Source organism: Cherax quadricarinatus, chromosome 23 (genome assembly GCF_038502225.1).
Source record: "Cherax quadricarinatus isolate ZL_2023a chromosome 23, ASM3850222v1, whole genome shotgun sequence".
NCBI classification, from domain to species: domain Eukaryota; kingdom Metazoa; phylum Arthropoda; class Malacostraca; order Decapoda; family Parastacidae; genus Cherax; species Cherax quadricarinatus.
Window position 1 is genome coordinate 2,425,721 of NC_091314.1, and position 20,901 is coordinate 2,446,621.

General features: G+C 51.3%; 1 protein-coding gene across 1 annotated transcript in view; it reads left to right on the forward strand.

Moving 5' to 3' along the window:
• LOC128685813 (uncharacterized) overlaps positions 1-20,901 on the forward strand; it is a 154,819-nt gene that overhangs the window by 108,863 nt on the left and 25,055 nt on the right. Inside the window, exon 8 of the mRNA XM_070087773.1 lies at positions 13,253-13,428. Within this exon, the coding sequence (XP_069943874.1) occupies positions 13,253-13,428 (176 nt within the window). The remainder of the gene's footprint in view (positions 1-13,252; positions 13,429-20,901) is intronic.

Below are 20,901 nucleotides of genomic sequence, written 5' to 3' on the forward strand. Positions count from 1 at the left end.
CTCCACCCCCTGTAACTCCACCTCCACCCTCTGTAACTCCACCTCCACCCTCTGTAACTCCACCTCCACCCTCTATAACTCCACCTCCACCCTCTGTAACTCCACCTCCACCCCCTGTAACTCCACCTCCACCTCCTGTAACTCCACCTCCACCTCCTGTAACTCCACCTCCACCCCCTGCAACTCTACCTCCACCTCCTGTAACTCCACCTCTACCCCCTGTAACTCCACCTCCACCCTCTGTAACTCCACCTCCACCCCCTGTAACTCCACCTCCACCTCCTGTAACTCCACCTCCACCTCCTGTAACTCCACCTCCACCCCCTGTAACTCCACCTCCACCCCCTGTAACTCCACCTCCACCCCCTGTAACTCCACCTCCTGTAACTCCACCTCCACCCCCTGTAACTCCACCTCCTGTAACTCCACCTCCACCCCCGGTAACTCCACCTCCACCCCCTGTAACTCCACCTCCACCTCCTGTAACTCCACCTCCACCTCCTGTAACTCCACCTCCACCCTCTGTAACTCCACCTCCACCCCTTGCAAATCCACCTCCACCTCCACCTCCTGTAACTTCACCTCCATCCCCTGTAACTCCACTTCCACCCTCTGTAACTCCACCTCCACCCTCTGTAACTCCACATCCACCCCCTGTATCTCCACCTCCACCCTCTGTAACTCCACCTCCACCCCCTGTAACTCCACCTCCACCCCCTGTAACTCCACCTCCACCCCCTGTAACTCCACCTCCACCCCCTGTAACTCCACATCAACTCCCTGGAATTCCACCTCCACCCCCTGTAACTGCACCTCCACCCTCTGTAAATCCACCCCCACTCCCTCTAACTGTTAATGATGGCGCCCACGTTACTCTATATAGAGTTCTTCCACCCTCGTTGCTACCATCACTTTGGCTGCCCCTACCGACCCGGCTAATTAAAGTGTGGTCATGGTAATGTGTGTGTGTGTGTGTGTGTGTGTACTCACCTATTTGTACTCACCTATTTGTGGTTGCAGGGGTCGAGTCACAGCTCCTGGCCCCGCCTCTTCGCTGATTGCTACTAGGTCCTCTCTCTCCCTGCCCCATGAGCTCTATCATACCTCGCCTTAAAACTATGTATGGTTCCTGCCTCCACCACATCACTTTCTAGGCTATTCCATGGCCTGACTACTCTATGACTGAAGAAATACTTCCTAACATCCCTTTGATTCATCTGAGTCTTCAACTTCCAATTGTGACCTCTTGTGTCTGTGTCCCATCTCTGGAACATCCCGTCTTTGTCCACCTCGTCTATTCTGCGCAGTATTTTATATGTCGTTATCATGTCTCCCCTGACCCTCCTGGCCTCCAGTGTCGTCAGGCCGATTTCCCTCAACCTTTCTTCATAGGACAATCCCCGTAGCTCTGGGACTAGTCTTGTTGCAAACCTTTGCACTTTCTCTAATTTCTTGACGTGCTTGACTAGGTGTGGATTCCAAACTGGTGCTGCATACTCCAGTATGGGCCTGACGTAGATGGTGTACAGAGTCTTAAACGAATCCTTACTGAGGTATCGGAACGCTATCCGTAGGTTTGCCAGGCGCCCGTATGCTGCAGCAGTTATCTGATTGATGTGCGCCTCAGGAGATATGCTCGGTGTTATACTCACCCCCAGATCTTTTTCCTTGAGTGAGGTTTGCAGTCTTTGGCCATCTAAACTATATTGTGTCTGCGGTCTTCTTTGCCCTTCCCCAATCTTCATGACTTTGCATTTGGCAGGGTTAAATTCAAGGAGCCAGTTGCTGGACCAGGCTTGTAGCCTGTCCAGATCTCTTTGTAGTCCTGCCTGATCCTCGTCCGATTCGATTCTTCTCATTAACTTCACATCGTCTGCAAACAAGGACACTTCTGAGTCTATCCCTTCCGTTATGTCGTTCACGTATACCAAGAACAGCACAGGTCCTAGGACTGACCCCTGTGGAACCCCGCTTGTCACAGGCGCCCACTCTGACACCTCGTCGCGTACCATGACTCGTTTCCTCCCTGTCAGATATTCTCTGATCCATTGCAGTGCCTTTCCTGTTATGTGTGCCTTGTCCTCTAGCTTTTGCAGTAACCTCTTGTGAGGAACTGTGTCGAAAGCCTTCTTGCAGTCCAAAAATACGCAGTCGATCCACCCCTCTCTCTCTTGTCTTACTTCTGTCACCTTGTCATAAAACTCTAGTAGGTTTGAGACACAGGATTTTCCTTCCCTGAAACCGTGCTGGTTGTCAATTATACACTTGTTTCTTTCCAGGTGCCCCACCACTCTCCTCCTGATGATCTTCTCCATGACCTTGCATACTATACACGTTAGAGATACAGGTCTGTAGTTTAGTGCCTCATGTCTGTCTCCCTTTTTAAAAATTGGGACTACATTTGCCATTTTCCATACCTCAGGGAGTTGCCCAGTTTCAAATGATGTGTTGAAGATCTTTGTTAATGGCTCACACAATATCTCTGCTCCCTCTTTAAGGACCCATGGAGAGATGTTGACTGGTCCCACCGCCTTTGAGGTGTCAAGTTCGCATAGCAGCTTCTTCACCTCCTCCTTGGTTATATGTACCTCATCCAGCACTTGCTGGTGTGCCCCCCTGTTCTGATTTCTTGGAGTCCTACTGGTTTCCACTGTAAATACCTCTTTAAATCTTGTGTTGAGCTCCTGACATACCTCTCGGTCGTTTCTTGTGAATTCCCCATCACCCTTCCTCAGTCTGATTACCTGGTCCTTGACTGTTGTTTTCCTCCTGATGTGGCTGTACAACAGCTTCGGGTCAGTCTTTACTTTTGATGCTATGTCATTTTCATATTGTCTCTGAGCCTCCCTTCTTATCTGTGCATATTCGTTTCTGGCTCTTCGGCTGATTTCTTTATTTTCCTGAGTTCTCTGTCTTCTGTACCTTTTCCATTCTCTAGTACACCTAGTTTTTGCCTCCCTACACCTTTGGGTGAACCAAGGACTCGTTCTGTTCTTCCCATTATTTCTGTTTCCCTTGGGAACAAACCTCTCCTCTGCCTCCTTGCATTTTGTTGCTACATAGTCCATCATTTCTTGTACTGGTTTTCCTGTCAGTTCCCTCTCCCACTGAATGTCTTGAAGGAAGTTCCTCATGCCTGAGTAGTTCCCCCTTTTGTAGTTTGGTTTTTCCCAGCCTATTCCTGCTACTCTCTCCACTTGGAGCTCAACTATGTAGTCGAAGCACAGAACCACATGATCACTAGCTCCCAGGGGCCTTTCATACATGATACCCTCGATGTCCGAACTACTCATGGTGAATACAAGGTCCAACCTTGCTGGTTCATCCTCTCCTCTCTCTCTGGTAGTGTCTCTAACATGTTGATGCATGAGGTTCTCCAGTACCACATCCATCATCTTGGCTCTCCATGTTTCGGGACCCCCATGGGGCTCCAGGTTTTCCCAGTCAATCTCCTTGTGATTGAAATCACCCATAACTAGTAACTTTGCTCCCCCCATGTGTGCTCTCCTGGCCACCTCGGCTAGTGTGTTGATCATTGCTCTGTTGCTCTCATCGTATTCTTCTCTTGGCCTCCTGCAGTTCTGTGGTGGGTTGTACATTACTGCAATTATCACCTTATGTCCCTCAGACTGGATTGTTCCTACTAAGTAGTCCCTTTCGCCCATGTCATCCATTCCTTCCATTTTCTCAAAACCCCACTGGTTTTTAATGAGCAGTGCAACTCCTCCTCCCCCTCTCCTTCCTCTGTCTTTCCTGAAGATTTGATATCCGGATGGAAAGATTGAATCTGTTATTATTCTGGTGAGTTTTGTTTCTGTGAGTGCTATTATGTCTGGGGATGTCTCTTTGATTCTTTCGTGCCACTCCTCATACTTGTTTGTTATTCCATCTGCATGTGTGTGTGTGTGTGTGTGTGTGTGTGTGTGTGTGTGTGTGTGTGTGTGTGAGTGTGTGTGTGAGAGTGTGTGTGTGAGAGTGTGTGTGTGTGTGTGTGTTTGTGGAAACATCAGTGCTCTGGCGGCAAGGACCTCACCTAGAAGGGCAAAACGTAAGCAACATCTACTCTGCAAGTCGACAAAGGGGAATCAATTAGCGACTTTTCCTCTGTGCTAGCAGCCTCTGTTAATTAACACTAACTACCATTCAGATGACTTACCATCTCCCGCTCCACGCAGCGCTGATGTCTCCATTATAATAGCCTTGCCGCGAGGGTAGAATTTGGACCGCTTTGCCACCAGCAGCCGAGTCGGTCAGGGCAGCTACCTGGAGGCCTGGTCTGGTACCGGCCTGCGGGGGGCGCTGACCCATTCGTAAGAGCATAAGAATGGAGGGACACTGCAGTAAGCCTATTGGCTCATACTAGGCAGGTCTTGCACCCAAATCCAATTTACACAAGCATTTGCCCAGCCCATTTTTAATGTTACCCAAGGAACATGCTTTGACAACCCCTACAACTCACGTGCAAGTCCCACTCAAATCCAACCCCAGCGGTACGGTAATACGTTACGTGAGTGTGTGTGTGTGTGTGTGTGTGTGTGTGTGTGTGTGTGTGTGTGTGTGTGTGAAGGTATAGTAATACGTTACGCCAACTGGTAGTAGCTGGTTGTAACTGAGACATTAATCGTGGCTGTAACTGAATGTGGCTGTTCTGTGAGTCTGTCGGAAAGAGAGCGGCCAGTTTCTCCAAGGTATTGAAGTGGACAAGAGGAGCATGAAACAGAGTAAACACCAGGGGCATCTATAGCAGGAGTAGAGGTACGAACTAGGGTACTGCCAAGGCGAAAAGAAAGCTTGATGTCTAAGGAAAAGAGAGAATTATTGAGATTAGAAAGACTGGAAATATATGGAAGGCAGAGAACAGGAGACTTTTAAGGAGTAGGGAGTTTCTGACTGTTGTTGTTGTTGTGGCTGTCTGTCGCTATTGTTGTTGTGGCTGTCTGTTGCTATTGTTGTTGTTGTGGCTGTCTGTTGCTATTGTTGTTGTTGTGGCTGTCAGTGACTGTTGTTTTTGTGGCTGTTTGTGGATGTTGTTTACCTACCTGGAGTTATTGTGGCTGTCTGTGACTGTTGTTGTTGTGGCTGTCTGTGGCTGTTGTTGTGGTTGTCTGTGACTGTTGTTGTTGCGGTTGTCTGTGACTGTTGTTGTAACTGTCTGTGGCTGTTGTTGTAGCTGTCTGTGGCTGTTGTTGATGTTGTGATTGTCTCTAGATGTTGCTGTGGCTGTCTGTGACTGTCTGTGGCTGTTGTTGTTGTGGCTGTCTGTAACTGCTGATGTTGTTGTGGCTGTCTGTGGATGTTGTGGCTGTCTGTCGTTGTTGTTGTTGTGGTTGTCTGTGGCTGTTGTTTTTGTGGCTGTCTGTGGCTGTTGTTGTTGTTGTGGCTGTCTGTGGCTGTTGTTGTTGTGGCTGTCTGTGGCTGTCGTTGTGGCTGTCTGTGGCTGTTGTTGTGGCTGCCTGTGGATGTTGTTGTGGCTATCTGTGGCTATGGTAGTGGCTGTTTCCGTTGTGGCTGTCTGTGGCTGTTGTTGTTGTGGCTGTCTGTGGATGTTGTTGTGGCTATCTGTGGCTATGGGAGTGGCTGTTTCCGTTGTGACTGTCTGTGGCTGTTGTTGTTGTGGCTGTCTGTGGCTGTTGTTGTTGTGGCTGTCTGTGGCTGTTGTTGTGGCTGTCTGTGACTGTTGTTGCGGTTGTCTGTGACTGTTGTCGTAACTGTCTGTGGCTGTTATTGTAGCTGTCTGTGGCTATTGTTGTGGCTGTTGTTGATGTGATTGTCTCTAGATGTTGCTGTGGCTGCCTGTGGCTGTTGTTGTTGTGGCTGTCTGTAACTGTTGATGTTGTTGTGGCTGTCGTTGTTGTTGTTGTGGTTGTCTGTGGCTGTTGTTGTTGTGGCTGTCTGTGGCTGTTGCTGTTGTTGTGGCTGTCTGTGGCTGTTGTTGTTGTGGCTGTCTGCGGCTGTTGTCGTTGTGGCTGTCTGTGGCTGTTGTTGTGGCTGTTGTGGCTGTCTGTGGATGTTGTTGTGGCTATCTGTGGTTATGGGAGTGGCTGTTTCCGTTGTGGCTGTCTGTGGCTGTTGTTGTTGTGGCTGTCTGTGACTGTTGTTGTTGTCGCTGTCTGTGGCTGTTGTTGTTGTGGCTGTCTGTGGCTGTTGTCGTTGTGGCTGTCTGTGGCTGTTGTTGTGGCTGTTGTGGCTGCCTGTGGATGTTGTTGTGGCTGTCTGTGGCTGTGGTTGTGGCTGTCTGCGGATGTTGTTGTGGCTGTCTGTGACTGTTGTTGTGGATGTCTGTGGCTATGGTTGTGGCTGTCTGTGGCTGTGGTTGTGGCTGTCTGTGGATGTTGTTGTTTTGGCTGTCTGTGACTGTGGTTGTGGCTGTCTGTGAATGTTGTTGTTTTGGCTATCTGTGGCTGTTGTTGTTGTTGTGGCTGTCTGTGGCTATGGTTGTGGCTGTTTGTGGCTATGGTTGTGGCTGTCTGTGGCCATGGTTGTGGCTGTCTGTGGCTATGGTTGTGGCTGTCTGTTTCTATGGTTGTGGCTGTCTGTGGCTATGGTTGGGGCTCTCTGTGGATGTTGTTGTGGCTGTCTGTTGCTATGGTTGTTGTTATTTTTGGTTATTGTGGCTGTCTGTGGCTGCCTGTTGCTATGATTGTGGCTATCTGTGGATGTTGTTGTGGCTATCTGTGGGTGCTGTTGTGGCTGTCTGAGGCTATTGTTGCTGTGACTGTCTGAGGCTGTTGTTATTGTGGATGTCTGTGGCTGTTGTTGTGACTGTCTGTGGCTGTTGTTGTTGTTGCTGATGTTGTGATTGTCTCTGGATGTTGTTGTGGGTGTCTGTGACTGTGGCTGTTGTTGTTGACTGTCTGTGGCTGTTGTTGTAGCTGTCTGTGGCTGTTGTTGTGACTGTCTGTGGCTGTGGTTGTGGCTGTCTGTGGTTGTTGTTTTGGCTGTCTCTGTTGTGATGTAGTCCAGCTGGGCTTGTGAGGTTGTTGTGACATTCACTGGCTGTTGTGGTGACTGTTGTGGCTGTGGCAGTTTGTTATTTAATTGTCTGTTATGGAGAGAGAGAGAGGGAGAGAGAGAGAGAGAGAGAGAGAGAGAGAGAGAGAGAGAGAGAGAGAGAGAGAGAGAGAGAGAGAGAGAGAGAGAGAGAGAGAGAGAGAGAGAGAGTGAGAGAGAGAGAGTGAGAGAGAGAGAGAGAGAGATCAGCACCAGCCTCACTCACTAGCATCCACTCTGTGTGGGACAAACTTGACATCTCTAACTGAAGCGTTTAAACGTAACACAAAGCTGACAAGCTGAAAGCTTAAAAATTAAACCAGCTATTCTTTAGCTGCTGTAATAAAAAAAGGCTGACAGTACAAGTCTGAATTTTGGTTTGGAATGAAATGACAGCAGAGAAATATATGTTAATGACTCTGGGCCTTTTTTCTGTGGAGATTAGTCTTGTCTATCACTGCAAGAGTTGAAATAGATATAATGAAATAGATCACGCGAAATAATAATAATAATAATAATAATAATAATAATAATAATAATAATAATAATAATAATAATAATAGACGACAATTTAAATTTTTTCACATTAATAACACATTTTAATCTGTGTTTCAGTGTTAACTGTTTGGGATTTTGACCACTGGATTACATTGTTCCATTTATCTGTGATTTATTATATCGTTCCCCCCGACACAGTGGCACCTGTGTTATAGGCACTGTTGTGCCTATAAGAGGATGAAAGAATTATTTTTTTAACGAGAAATAATTAACAATTCCACATGATTACAAATATTAGTGAATGAAGAGCAGATGGTAATTATTTTATTAGTTTTTACGATAAACACACATACACACACACACACACACACACACACACACACACACACACACACACACACACACACACACACACACACACACACACAAAGCTCCTGATCATGGGTGACTTTTCCACAAGGAGATCGATTGGGAGAACTTGGAGCCACATGGGGGCCATGATACATGGAGGGCTAAGATGATGGAGGTGGCACTGGAAAACTTCATGTACCAACACGTAAGGGACACTACAAGAGAGAGAGGAGAGGATGAGCCAGCAAGGCTGGACTTAGTATTCACCTTGAGTAGTGCAGATATCGAGGACATCACATATGAAAGACCCCTTGGGGCCAGTGACCATGTGGTTTTAAGCTTCGGATACACAGTAGAGCTACAAGTGGAGGGAGAAGCAGGAAGGCCAGGATGAATGAAGCCAAACTACAAGAAAGGCGACTACACAGGAATGAGGAACTTCCTGAACGGGGTTCAGTGGGACAGAGAACTGGCAGGGAAGCCAGTTAATGAGATGATGGAATATGTAGCAACAAAATGCAAGGAGGCTGAGGAGAGGTTTGTACCCAAGGGTAACAGGAATAATGAAAAAGCCAGGATGAGCCCATGGTTTACCCAAAGGTGCAGGGAGGCAAAAACCAAGTGTGCTAGGGAATGGAAGAAATATAGAAGGCAAAGGACCAGGAGAATAAGGAGAGCAGTCGTAGAGCCAGAAACGAATATACATAGATAAGAAGGGAGGCCCTAAGACAATATGAAAATGACATAGCAGCGAAAGCCAAATCTGACCCGAAACTGTTGTACAGCCACATCAGGAGGAAAACAACCGTCAAGGACCAGGTAATCAGGCTAAGGAAGGAAGGAGGAGAGACAACAAGAAATGACCAAGAAGTATGTGAGGAACTCAACAAGAGATTCAAAGAAGTGTTCACAGAGGAGACAGAAGGGGCTCCAGAAAGACGGAGAGGTGGGGCACACCACCATGTGCTGGACACAGTGCACACAACCGAGGAAGAAGTGAAGAGGCTTCTGAGTGAGCTAGATACCTCAAAGGCAATGGGGCCAGATAACATCTCCCCATGGGTATTGAGAGAGGGAGCAGAGGCGCTATGTGTACCCCTAACAACAATATTCAATACATCTATCGAAACAGGGAGATTGCCTGAGGCATGGAAGACAGCAAATGTAGTCCCAATCTTTAAAAAAGGAGACAGACATGAAGCATTAAACTACAGACCAGTGTCACTGACATGTATAGTATGCAAAATCATGGAGAAGATTATCAGAAGAGTGGTGGAACACCTAGAAAGGAACGATCTCATCAACAGCAGCCAACATGGTTTCAGGGACGGGAAATCCTGTGTCACAAACCTACTGGAGTTCTATGACATGGTGACAGCAGTAAGACAAGAGAGAGAGGGTTGGGTGGATTGCATATTCTTGGACTGCAAGAAGGCGTTTGACAGTTCCACACAAGAGATTGGTGCAAAAACTGGAGAACCAAACAGGGATAACAGGGAAGGCACTACAATGGATCAGGGAATACTTGTCAGGAAGACAGCAGCGAGTCATGGTACGTGGCGAGGTGTCAGAGTGGGCACCTGTGACCAGCGGGGTCCCACAGGGGTCAGTCCTAGGACCAGTGCTGTTTCTGGTATTTGTGAACGACATGACGGAAGGAATAGACTCTGAGGTGTCCCTGTTTGCAGATGACGTGAAGTTGATGAGAAGAATTCACTCGATCGAAGACCAGGCAGAACTACATAGGGATCTGAACAGGCTGCAGACCTGGTCCAGCAATTGGCTCCTGGAGTTCAATCCCACCAAGTGCAAAGTCATGAAGATTGGGGAAGGGCAAAGAAGACAGCAGACGGAGTACAGTTTAGGGGGCCAGAGACTACAAACCTCACTCAAGGAAAAAGATCTTGGGGTGAGTATAACACCAGGCACATCTCCTGAAGCGCACATCAACCAAATAACTGCTGCAGCATATGGGCGCCTAGCAAACCTCAGAACAGCATTCCGACATCTTAATAAGGAATCATTCAGGACCCTGTACACCGTGTACGTTAGGCCCATATTGGAGTATGCGGCACCAGTTTGGAACCCACACCTAGCCAAGCACGTAAAGAAACTAGAGAAAGTGCAAAGGTTTGCAACAAGACTAGTCCCAGAGCTAAGAGGTATGTCCTACGAGGAGAGGTTAAGGGAAATCAACCTGACGACACTGGAGGACAGGAGAGATAGGGGGGACATGATAACGACATACAAAATACTGAGAGGAATTGACAAGGTGGACAAAGACAGGATGTTCCAGAGATTGGACACAGTAACAAGGGGACACAGTTGGAAGTTGAAGACGCAGATGAATCACAGGGATGTTAGGAAGTATTTCTTCAGCCACAGAGTAGTCAGTAAGTGGAATAGTTTGGGAAGCGATGTAGTGGAGGCAGGATCCATACATAGCTTTAAGCAGAGGTATGATAAAGCTCACGGCTCAGGGAGAGTGACCTAGTAGCGATCAGTGAAGAGGCGGGGGCCAGGAGCTCGGACTCGACCCCCGCAACCTCAACTAGGTGAGTACACACTCTCTCTCACACACACACACACACACACACACACACACACACACACACACACACACACACACACACACACACATACACACACACACACACACACACACACACACATACTAGTTATGGGTGATTTCAATCACAAGGAGATTGACTGGGAAAACCTGGAGCCCCATGGGGGTCCCGAAACATGGAGAGCCAAGATGATGGATGTTGTACTGGAGAACCTCATGCATCAACATGTTAGAGACACTACCAGAGAGAGAGGAGAGGATGAACCAGCAAGGTTGGACCTTGTATTCACCATGAGTAGTTCGGACATCGAGGGTATCATGCATGGAAGGCCCCTGAGAGCTAGTGATCATGTGGTTCTGTGCTTCGACTACATAGTTGAGCTCCAAGTGGAGAGAGTAGCAGGAATAGGTTGGGAAAAACCAAACTACAAAAGGGGGAACTACTCAGGCATGAGGCACTTCCTGCAAGACATTCAGAGGGAGAGGGAACTGACAGGAAAACCAATACAAGAAATGATGGATTATGTGGCAACAAAATGCAAGGAGGCAGAGGAGAGGTTTGTTTCCAAGGGAAACAGAAATAATGGGAAGAACAGAACGAGTCCTTGGTTCACCCAAAGGTGTAGGGAGGCAAAAACTAGGTGTACTAGAGAATGGTAAAGGTACAGAAGACAGAGAACTCAGGAAAATAAAGAGATTAGCCTAAGAGCCAGAAACGAATATGCACAAATAAGAAGGGAGGCTCAGCGACAATATGAAAATGACATAGCATCAAAAGTCAAGTCTGACCCGAAGCTGTTGTACAGCCACATCAGGAGGAAAACAACAGTCAAGGACCAGGTAATCAGACTGAGGAAGGGTGATGGGAAGTTCACAAGAAACGACCGGGAGGTATGTCAGGAGCTCAACACAAGATTTAAAGAAGTATTTACAGTGGAAACCAGTAGGACTCCAGGAAATCAGAACAGGGGGGTACACCAGCAAGTGCTGGATGAGGTACATATAACCAAGGAGGAGGTGAAGAAGCTGCTATGCGAACTTGACACCTCAAAGGCGGTGGGACCAGACGACATCTCTCCGTGGGTCCTTAAAGAGGGAACAGAGATACTGTGTGAGCCATTAACAAAGATCAACACATCAATTGAAATTGGGCAACTCCCTGAGGTATGGAAGATGGCAAATGCAGTCCCAATTTTCAAAAAGGGAGACAGACATGAGGCACTAAACTACAGACCTGTATCACTAACGTGTATAGTATGCAAGGTCATGGAGAAGATCATCAGGAGTAGAGTGGTGGAGCACCTGGAAAGAAACAAGTGTATAATTGACAACCAGCACGGTTTCAGGGAAGGAAAATCCTGAGTCACAAACCTACTGGAGTTTTACGACAAGGTGACAGAAGTAAGACAAGAGAGGGAGGGGTGGATCGACTGCATTTTTTTGGGCTGCAAGAAGGCCTTCGACACAGTTCCTCACAAGAGGTTACTGCAAAAGCTAGAGGATCAGGCACACATAATAGGAAAGGCACTGCAATGGATCAGAGAATACCTGACAGGGAGGCAACAACGAGTCATGGTACGTGACGAGGTGTCAGAGTGGGCGCCTGTGACAAGCGGGGTTCCACAGGGGTCAGTCCTAGGACCTGTGCTGTTCTTGGTATATGTGAACGACATAACGGAAGGGATAGACTCAGAAGTGTCGTTGTTTGTAGATGATGTGAAGTTAATGAGAAGAATAAAATCGGATGAGGATCAGGCAGGACTACAAAGAGACCTGGACAGGCTACAAGCCTGGTCCAGCAACTGGCTCCTTGAGTTTAACCCTGCCAAATGCAAAGTCATGAAGATTGGGGAAGGGCAAAGAAGACCGCAGACACAATATAGTTTAGATGGCCAAAGACTGCAAACCTCACTCAAGGAAAAAGATCTGGGGGTGAGTATAACACCGAGCATATCTCCTGAGGTGCACATCAATCAGATAACTGCTGCAGCATACGGGCGCCTGGCAAACCTACGGATATCGTTCCGATACCTCAGTAAGGATACGTTCAAGACTCTGTATACCATTTACGTCAGGCCCATACCGGAGTATGCAGCACCAGTTTGGAATCCACACCTAGTCAAGCACGTCAAGAAATTAGAGAAAGTGCAAAGGTTTGCAACGAGACTAGTCCCAGAGCTACGGGGATTGTCCTACGAAGAAAGGTTGAGGGAAATCGGCCTGACGACACTGGAGGACAGGAGGGTCAGGGGAGACATGATAACGACATATAAAATACTGCGCAGAATAGACAAGGCGGACAAAGACGGGATGTTCCAGAGATGGGACACAGACACAAGAGGTCACAATTGGAAGTTGAAGACTCAGATGAATCAAAGGGATGTTAGGAAGTATTTCTTCAGTCATAGAGTAGTCAGGCCGTGGAATAGCCTAGAAAGTGACGTAGTGGAGGCGGGAACCATACATAGTTTTAAGGCGAGGTATGATAAAGCTCATGGGGCAGGGAGAGAGAGGACCTAGTAGCAATCAGCGAAGAGGCTGGGCCAGGAGCTATGAATCGACCCCTGCAACCACAAATAGGTGAGTACAAATAGGTGAGTACAGTCACAGAGTTGTCAGGAAGTGGAATAGTCTTGGAAGTGATGTAGTGGAAGCAGGATCGATACATAGCTTTAAGAAGAGGTATGATAAAGCTCATTGAGCAGGAAGAGTGACCTAGTAGCTACAAGTGAAGAGGCGGGGCCAGGAGCTGTGAATCGACCCCTGCAACCGCAACTAGGTAAGTACACACACAGTAGGTACCGTTTGTCTTGTCTACACACTAACAGCTGGTGTCTTCCTCAGAGTGAGTCTTCCTGAGGACAGCAATAATCTGCTGGACGACGCTGATCGTATCGACAAGTCGGTGCTAGAGCTCGACCCGTCTGAGCTCTTTGACTCCTCTAACAACCTCTTTGACTCCCGGCTCTCCGAGGACGTGGGACGAGCCTTGAAGATGTCTGCAGATGAGGCAAATCAAGGTGGGAACTGTGTGTGTGTGTGACCATCTGCTGGTAGATATTACTTAGGTTATAGGCTGGTCGTCCTGGGTACTGTAGGCTGGTCGTCCTGGGTAGTGTAGGCTGGTCGTCCTAGGTAGTGTAGCATGGGCGTCCTGGGTACTGTAGGCTGGTCGTTCTGGGTTGTGTAGCCTGGGCGTCCTGGGTAGTGTAGCCTGGGCGTCCTAGGTAGTGTAGCATGGGCGTCCTGGGTACTGTAGGTTGGGCGTCCTGGGCACTGTAGGCTGGGCGTCCTGGGTAGTGTAGCCTGGGCGTCCTGGGTAGTGTAGCCTGAGCGTACTAGGTAGTGTAGCATGGGCGTCCTGGGTAGTGTAGCATGGACGTCCTGGGTAGTGTAGCCCGGGCGTCCTGGGTAGTGTAGCCTGGGCGTCCTGGATACTGTAGGCTGGGCATCCTGGGTAGTGTAGCCTGGGCGTCCTGGGTGCTGTAGGCTGGGCGTCCTGGGTAATGTAGCCTGGGCGTCCTGGGTAGTGTAGCCTGGGCGTCTTGGGTGCTGTAGGCTGGGCGTCCTGGGTAGTGTAGCTTGGGCGTCCTGGGTGCTGTAGGCTGGGCGTCCTGGGTGCTGTAGGCTGGGCGTCCTGGGTAGTGTAGCCTGGGCATCCTGGGTGCTGTAGGCTGGGCGTCCTGGGTAGTGTAGCCTGGGCGTCCTGGGTGCTGTAGGCTGGGCGTCATGGGTGCTGTAGGCTGGGCGTCCTGGGTAATGTAGCCTGGGCGTCCTGGGTGCTGTAGCCTGGGCGTCCTGGGTGCTGTAGGCTGGGCGTCCTGGGTGCTGTAGGCTGGGCGTCCTGGGTAGTGTAGCCTGGGCGTCCTGGGTGCTGTAGGCTGGGCGTCCTGGGTGCTGTAGGCTGGGCGTCCTGGGTGCTGTAGGCTGGGCGTCCTGAGTAGTGTAGCCTGGGCGTCCTGGGTAGTGTAGCCTGGGCGTCCTGGGTGCTGTAGCCTGGGCGTCCTGGGTGCTGTAGGCTGGGCGTCCTGGGTAGTGTAGCCTGGGCGTCCTGGGTGCTGTAGCCTGGGCGTCCTGGGTGCTGTAGCCTGGGCGTCCTGGGTGCTGTAGCCTGGGCGTCCTGGGTGCTGTAGCCTGGGCGTCCTGGGTGCTGTAGGCTGGGCGTCCTGGGTAGTGTAGCCTGGGCGTCCTGGGTGCTGTAGCCTGGGCGTCCTGGGTGCTGTAGCCTGGGCGTCCTGGGTGCTGTAGGCTGGGCGTCCTGGGTGCTGTAGGCTGGGCGTCCTGGGTGCTGTAGGCTGGGCGTCCTGGGTGCTGTAGGCTGGGCGTCCTGGGTGCTGTAGCCTGGGCGTCCTGGGTGCTGTAGCCTGGGCGTCCTGGGTGCTGTAGCCTGGGCGTCCTGGGTGCTGTAGCCTGGGCGTCCTGGGTGCTGTAGCCTGGGCGTCCTGGGTGCTGTAGGCTGGGCGTCCTGGGTGTAAGCTGGGCGTCCTGGGTGCTGTAGGCTGGGCGTCCTGGGTGCTGTAGGCTGGGCGTCCTGGGTGCTGCAGGCTGGGCGTCCTGGGTGCTGTAGGCTGGGCGTCCTGGGTAGTGTAGCCTGGGCGTCCTGGGTGCTGTAGGCTGGGCGTTCTGGGTAGTGTAGCCTGGGCGTCCTGGGTGCTGTAGGCTGGGCGTCCTGGGTGCTGTAGGCTGGGCGTCCTGGGTAGTGTAGCCTGGGCGTCCTGGGTGCTGTAGCCTGGGCGTCCTGGGTGCTGTAGGCTGGGCGTCCTGGGTGCTGTAGCCTGGGCGTCCTGGGTGCTGTAGGCTGGGCGTCCTGGGTGTAAGCTGGGTGTCCTGGGTGCTGTAGGCTGGGCGTCCTGGGTGCTGTAGGCTGGGCGTCCTGGGTGCTGCAGGCTGGGCGTCCTGGGTGCTGTAGGCTGGGCGTCCTGGGTGCTGTAGGCTGGGCGTCCTGGGTGCTGTAGGCTGGGCGTCCTGGGTAGTGTAGCCTGGGCGTCCTGGGTGCTGTAGGCTGGGCGTCCTGGGTAGTGTAGCCTGGGCGTCCTGGGTGCTGTAGGCTGGGCGTCCTGGGTGCTGTAGGCTGGGCGTCCTGGGTAGTGTAGCCTGGGCGTCCTGGGTGCTGTAGCCTGGGCGTCCTGGGTAGTGTAGCCTGGGCGTCCTGGGTGCTGTAGCCTGGGCGTCCTGGGTGCTGTAGCCTGGGCGTCCTGGGTGCTGTAGCCTGGGCGTCCTGGGTGCTGTAGCCTGGGCGTCCTGGGTGCTGTAGGCTGGGCGTCCTGGGTTGTGTAGCCTGGGTGTCCTTGGTGCTGTAGCCTGGGCGTCCTGGGTGCTGTAGCCTGGGCGTCCTGGGTGCTGTAGGCTGGGCGTCCTGGGTGCTGTAGGCTGGGCGTCCTGGGTGCTGTAGGCTGGGCGTCCTGGGTGCTATAGGCTGGGCGTCCTGGGTGCTGTAGCCTGGGCGTCCTGGGTGCTGTAGCCTGGGCGTCCTGGGTGCTGTAGCCTGGGCGTCCTGGGTGCTGTAGTCTGGGCGTCCTGGGTGCTGTAGGCTGGGCGTCCTGGGTGCTGTAGGTTGGGCGTCCTGGGTAGTGTAGCCTGGGCGTCCTGGGTGCTGTAGCCTGGGCGTTCTGGGTGCTGTAGTCTGGGCGTCCTGGGTGCTGTAGGCTGGGCGTCCTGGGTGCTGTAGGTTGGGCGTCCTGGGTAGTGTAGCCTGGGCGTCCTGGGTGCTGTAGGCTGGGCGTCCTGGGTGCTGTAGGCTGGGCGTCCTGGGTGCTGTAGGCTGGGCGTCCTGAGTAGTGTAGCCTGGGCGTCCTGGGTGCTGTAGCCTGGGCGTCCTGGGTGCTGTAGCCTGGGCGTCCTGGGTGCTGTAGGCTGGGCGTCCTGGGTATTGTAGCCTGGGCGTCCTGGGTGCTGTAGCCTGGGCGTCCTGGGTGCTGTAGCCTGGGCGTCCTGGGTGCTGTAGCCTGGGCGTCCTGGGTGCTGTAGGTTGGGCGTCCTGGGTAGTGTAGCCTGGGCGTCCTGGGTGCTGTAGCCTGGGCGTCCTGGGTGCTGTAGCCTGGGCGTCCTGGGTGCTGTAGGCTGGGCGTCCTGGGTGTAGGCTGGGCGTCCTGGGTGCAGTAGGCTGGGCGTCCTGGGTGCTGTAGGCTGGGCGTCCTGGGTGCTGTAGGCTGGGCGTCCTGGGTGCTGTAGGCTGGGCGTCCTGGGTGCTGTAGGCTGGGCGTCCTGGGTGTAGGCTGGGCGTCCTGGGTGCTGTAGGCTGGGCGTCCTGGGTGCAGTAGGCTGGGCGTCCTGGGTGCTGTAGGCTGGGCGTCCTGGGTGCTGTAGGCTGGGCGTCCTGGGTGCTGTAGGCTGGGAGTCCTGGGTAGTGTAGCCTGGGCGTCCTGGGTGCTGTAGGCTGGGCGTCCTGGGTAGTGTAGCCTGGGCGTCCTGGGTGTTGTAGGCTGGGCGTCCTGGGTGCTGTAGGCTGGGCGTCCTGGGTAGTGTAGCCTGGGCGTCCTGGGTGCTGTAGGCTGGGCGTCCTGGGTGCTGTAGGTTGGGCGTCCTGGGTAGTGTAGCCTGGGCGTCTTGGGTAGTGTAGCCTGGGCGTCCTGGGTGCTGTAGGCTGGGCGTCCTGGGTGCTGTAGGCTGGGCGTCCTGGGTGCTGTAGGCTGGGCGTCCTGAGTAGTGTAGCCTGGGCGTCCTGGGTAGTGTAGCCTGGGCGTCCTGGGTGCTGTAGCCTGGGCGTCCTGGGTGCTGTAGGCTGGGCGTCCTGGGTAGTGTAGCCTGGGCGTCCTGGGTGCTGTAGCCTGGGCGTCCTGGGTGCTGTAGCCTGGGCGTCCTGGGTGCTGTAGCCTGGGCGTCCTGGGTGCTGTAGGTTGGGCGTCCTGGGTAGTGTAGCCTGGGCGTCCTGGGTGCTGTAGCCTGGGCGTCCTGGGTGCTGTAGCCTGGGCGTCCTGGGTGCTGTAGGCTGGGCGTCCTGGGTGCTGTAGGCTGGGCGTCCTGGGTGCTGTAGGCTGGGCGTCCTGGGTGCTGTAGCCTGGGCGTCCTGGGTGCTGTAGCCTGGGCGTCCTGGGTGCTGTAGCCTGGGCGTCCTGGGTGCTGTAGCCTGGGCGTCCTGGGTGCTGTAGCCTGGGCGTCCTGGGTGCTGTAGCCTGGGCGTCCTGGGTGCTGTAGCCTGGGCGTCCTGGGTGCTGTAGCCTGGGCGTCCTGGGTGCTGTAGCCTGGGCGTCCTGGGTGCTGTAGCCTGGGCGTCCTGGGTGCTGTAGGCTGGGCGTCCTGGGTGCTGTAGCCTGGGCGTCCTGGGTGCTGTAGCCTGGGCGTCCTGGGTGCTGTAGGCTGGGCGTCCTGGGTGCTGTAGCCTGGGCGTCCTGGGTGCTGTAGCCTGGGCGTCCTGGGTGCTGTAGCCTGGGCGTCTTCGACAAAGCCTAATCTACTGCGTGAAGATCATTCAAGTCTCTTGTTCATCACCAGTCAAGGGCTCCTTAATTCCTAAAATTGTATTTAAGGTAAACTCTCTTTGTATATCCACTAAGGTGCACATTTCTTGGTGTATATGCACTAAGAAGATACACCTCTCGATGTATATACATTGAGAAATGCACAACTCGCAGTACATAGACGAAAAGATGCATACCTCTTAGTGTGTATATGCTGAGACATACACATTTCTCGTTGTATATACGCTGCGACATACACACCTCTCGATGTATATACACAGATATACAACCTTGGGGTGGAGGGACAACGTAAAAGGGGAACCCAGTATTACCCAAAGGACGGAAGATTTACATAATGAACCCGGGTTCACTAGCCGGTTGGTTTCGGCTCGAACTCTGTTTACAATTTGTATACAACCTGCCGAGGACACAGCCCATTCGAGGGGCGAGCTGCTGCTCCATTTTACAAGACCCATTAAATAACATCCCAGAGCTGATTACAGCGACTTTAAAGACGCACAAATTCCCACTTGATTACTCAAAGGAACTCCTGTAAGGCAGTGCGTTAATGAGGTAATCACGGAGTGCGTCTATGTCCCCAAAAGCTGTCCACTGGTGAGTGAGCAAAGTGAAAGACGAGATAGTTCAGGCTATATATGAGAGATGAGGACGAGGAATAGGCAGAGGAAGAGGCAGAGGAGGAGGAAGAGGCAGAGGAAGAGGCAGAGGAGGAGGAAGAGGCAGAGGAAGAGGCAGAGGAGGAGGAAAAGAGAAAAGGGTGAAGAAGAGGCAGCTGAAAGCACTTCAGTGAAGTTGTAATTGGGATTACCTTTCTCTCTGTGTGTACAACTTCATTCAAGTCTTGATAAGGCTCCAGACTGGGCGAAACATTGTTCCCACAAAAGCCTAGTATGGAAAATCCGTCTTTTCTTCACTCTTGTCTACAGTACAGTGATAATTACCGTGCTCCAGGTAGTGATAATTGCCGTGCTCCAGGTAATAATTATTCTTGTATTCCAGGTAATAATTATTCTTGTATTCCAGGTAATAATTATTCTTGTATTCCAGGTAATAATTATTCTTGTATTCCAGGTAATAATTATTCTTGTATTCCAGGTAATAATTATTCTTGTATTCCAGGTAATAATTATTCTTGTATTCCAGGTAATAATTATTCTTGTATTCCAGGTAATAATTATTCTTGTATTCCAGGTAATAATTATTCTTGTATTCCAGGTAATAATTATTCTTGTATTCCAGGTAATAATTATTCTTGTATTCCAGGTAATAATTATTCTTGTATTCCAGGTAATAATTATTCTTGTATTCCAGGTAATAATTATTCTTGTATTCCAGGTAATAATTATTCTTGTATTCCAGGTAATAATTATTCTTGTATTCCAGGTAATAATTATTCTTGTATTCCAGGTAATAATTATTCTTGTATTCCAGGTAATAATTATTCTTGTATTCCAGGTAATAATTATTCTTGTATTCCAGGTAATAATTATTCTTGTATTCCAGGTAATAATTATTCTTGTATTCCAGGTAATAATTATTCTTGTATTCCAGGTAATAATTATTCTTGTATTCCAGGTAATAATTATTCTTGTATTCCAGGTAATAATTATTCTTGTATTCCAGGTAATGATAATTAAGATTATAACTTCGCTTTCAATTATAAATTGCTTATAAGCAGTTTATATACTAAAAACGATAAAGATTCATTATCTCTGATGACCCCCTACCAGTTATGACCCCCTCTGATGACCCCCTACCAGTTATGACCCCCTCTGATGACTCCCTACCAGTTGTGACCCCCTCTCTGATGACTCCCTACCAGTTGTGACCCCCTCTGATGACTCCCTACCAGTTAGGACCCCCTCTGATGACTCCCTACCAGTTGTGACCCCCTCTGATGACTCCCTACCAGTTATGACCCCCTCTGATGACCCCCTACCAGTTATGACCCCCTCTGATGACTCCCTACCAGTTATGACCCCCTCTGATGACTCCCTACCAGTTATGACCCCCTCGGATGACCCCCTACCAGTTATGACCCCCTCTGATGACTCCCTACCAGTTATGACCCCCTCTGATGACTCCCTACCAGTTATGACCCCCTCTGATGACTCCCTACCAGTTATGACCCCCTCTGATGACTCCCTACCAGTTGTGACCCCCTCTGATGACTCCCTACCAGTTATGACCCCCCTCTGATGACTCCCTACCAGTTGTGACCCCCTCTCTGATGACTCCCTACCAGTTATGACCCCCCTCTGATGACTCCCTACCAGTTGTGACCCCCCTCTGATGACTCCCTACCAGTTGTGACCCCCTCTGATGACTCCCTACCAGTTATGATCCCCCTCTGATGACTCCCTACCAGTTGTGACCCCCTCTCTGATGACTCCCTACCAGTTATGACCCCCCTCTGATGACTCCCTACCAGTTATGACCCCCCTCTGATGACTCCCTACCAGTTGTGACCCCCTCTGATGACTCCCTACCAGTTATGACCCCCTCTGATGACTCCCTACCAGTTGTGACCCCCACTGATGACTACCTACCAGTTATGACCCCCCTCTGATGACTCCCTACCAGTTATGACCCCCCTCTGATGACTCCCTACCAGTTATGACCCCCTCTGATGACTCCCTACCAGTTATGACCCCCTCTGATGACTCCCTACCAGTTATGACCCCCTTTGATGACTCCCTACCAGTTATGACCCCCTCTGATGACTCCCTACCAGTTATGACCCCCTCTGATGACTCCCTACCAGTTATGACCCCCCTCTGATGACTCCCTACCAGTTATGACCCCCTCTGATGACTCCCTACCAGTTATGACCCCCCTCTGATGACCCCCTACCAGTTATGACCCCCTCTGATGACTCCCTACCAGTTATGACCCCCTCTGATGACCCCCTACCAGTTATGACCCCCTCTGATGACTCCCTACCAGTTATGACCCCCTCTGATGACCCCCTACCAGTTGTGACCCCCTCTGATGACTCCCTATCAGTTATGACCCCCTCTGATGACTCCCTACCAGTTGTGACCCCCTCTGATGACTCCCTTCCAGTTATGTTCC